Source organism: Sphaeroforma arctica (genome assembly GCF_001186125.1).
Source record: "Sphaeroforma arctica JP610 unplaced genomic scaffold supercont1.4849, whole genome shotgun sequence".
Lineage (NCBI taxonomy): Eukaryota > Ichthyosporea > Ichthyophonida > Sphaeroforma > Sphaeroforma arctica.
Genome location: NW_014035709.1, coordinates 44 through 2,238, shown reverse-complemented (window position 1 = coordinate 2,238; position 2,195 = coordinate 44). Strand labels below are relative to the sequence as shown.

General features: G+C 40.5%; 1 protein-coding gene across 1 annotated transcript; it reads right to left on the bottom strand.

Moving 5' to 3' along the window:
* Window positions 1-269: 269 nt before the first annotated feature.
* On the bottom strand, window positions 270-1,691 carry SARC_14607 (hypothetical protein; the record flags this gene model as incomplete). Its single annotated transcript, XM_014291260.1, has 2 exons — window positions 270-409; window positions 1,494-1,691. Coding segments are annotated over 2 exons (338 nt in total), but the record flags the coding sequence as incomplete, so codon positions are not given.
* Between the last annotated feature and the right edge of the window lie 504 nt (window positions 1,692-2,195).

Here is a 2,195-nt window from a genome sequence, read left to right as displayed (position 1 = left end):
AGTAGTGTGTGTGTGTGTGTGTGTGTGTATACATATATATATATATATATATTATATATATATATATATATGTATACGGAAACACAATTACGTATGTATGCTCACTAGGACATATATGCGCGCCATACCAGTCCTCGAACAGCTCGGAACAGCCAGGAAGGATTTATAATCCTGTACATACATTAATTAACCCCCAAGTGAGTTGCAGATGTCTATCAAACATGTGTGTGTATATGTATGTGTATAAATATGCACAACGAGGGAAACCACTAAATACACACCGCGGTTTGGCCCTCGTTTGCACTCTCATGGTGTGCGGCCGAGATGCCTTCTGCTTTGGTAAGAAATTCAGCTTTGTCTGCGGGCGTCATGGACTCTGTCGAGTCGAAGAACTTGCCCAGCTCACCGTCTACAATGCATGCAAACACAAAATGCAGTATATTCAGTATTAGTACATGAAAACTGTGAGCCGTGTATACGTATTTGTTCCAGAGATTCTTTGGTGGGGTATATGGCTCATAACTTTTCCAATTTACCGACCGAAATGCATATAAACTCACAAGAAATCAGTATTGGTACGCAAGGATATTGTGATCCATTGTTTAGTGGTTTTTGGGCAGTATACAGTTTTCTCCATTGGTGTCTTGGACATAGTTGAACTTGCCCAACCCACCGTCTCCAAGATTGCGGTGGTAGTGCAAGTGACAGCTCCACAATTCAATTTGAATATGCCGTGGGGTGGTGATGTAAAAGTGCGTGATTGTGCTTTGCCATCAATGTGCAGACAAAAGAATGTGGGATATGCGAACATTATGAGATAGTATACTGATGTGGTTCGATTCTATTCGAGTGCAGCGGTAGTACGGTTGCCCTGGTGGATGCCCAGTTTCTCCAGTCGCGTATTGGTAAATCATACAGCAATAGCACTGGCACTGCAGGTTCCGCGGCTGAACCACACCAAGGATTCCTCTCACTCAATTGGCATGTGTTTTCAAGAATTGGCGAAGTATTGCAAATGCTTACCGCAACTTTCGAGAACAAAGGCTGCCTGCCTCGAGCGATAACGTATTTTCGTACAGCATATAATAGCAACTAATCAATTGACCAATGCAACAGTCTACTTCGACTGTTGTCTACATATGAAACGGACAAGAAATGTGAGAACAATCGCATCATTGCCGTAAAACACCAAATCTCACATCTCAACGGATAGTATTAACTTAAAGACTCAATATAAAAGTATTAACTTTAGACTCAATATATTTTTTTATACACCCACAAATGGTTTGTCGATAAACATACCTACATATAAAATAGCGTGAGAATATCAAAATACATTATATATCGATGTCAACATGAAATGATCTTTGCATATGAATTCGATGTATAGTAACGCAACCTTCAATCAGATACGACCACATACATACGTATTTGCATTCAAAGGAATAATCACGTATAGAATGCCGCACATAGATTGCGTTCGTACAATATACCTATACTGATACTTTTTCGGCTATTGCCAAGTGCATGCAGGAGACCAATAGTGCCGCAGGCATTGCCAATGGTCTGTTTTGTGAACCAGTAATCTTTTGGAAGTTGCTGTCCTGCCGCGTCGAGCCGTTTCTTCTCTTCCGCGAAGAACTTTTCATACTGCAAATAACAGATTTTGGATGTGGGATGTGACAATCCCTCTGTGAGAATACAGTGTTGTACTAGGAAAGAATGTCATAGTGGTCCAGTTGCAGAGATGGGGTTCAACTGGTTCCCGCCGGAGAGCGTGCTCACAACCATGGGACCAGAAAAGGGGTGATGTACTAATTGTATCGGGTTGGAGTAGACAGAAGGCGCTGTTGACGATTTGGAATGCGTACCACTCAGACGATAGGAAGACTAGTAAACTAATCGTACTACTACGTTTGTCCATCTATTTAATGTACACATATGATCTCACCCCGTTTCAGGGCATTTTTTAGTCATATGAATGTTTCTAGCCAGTTAGTCATAGACCATAATCTTATAGAGTATATAATAACCACAGAACCGTAATCAATATCAGTAATCGATATATATATGAGACAAAAACTCCTAACCCATCTACATTGATTTTATGTTGTATACGGGAGTCACCCTGCTCCGTCATGCAAACAGAAGTACTGGCTTGCACTATACGTATATTAATATGTATATATATATAT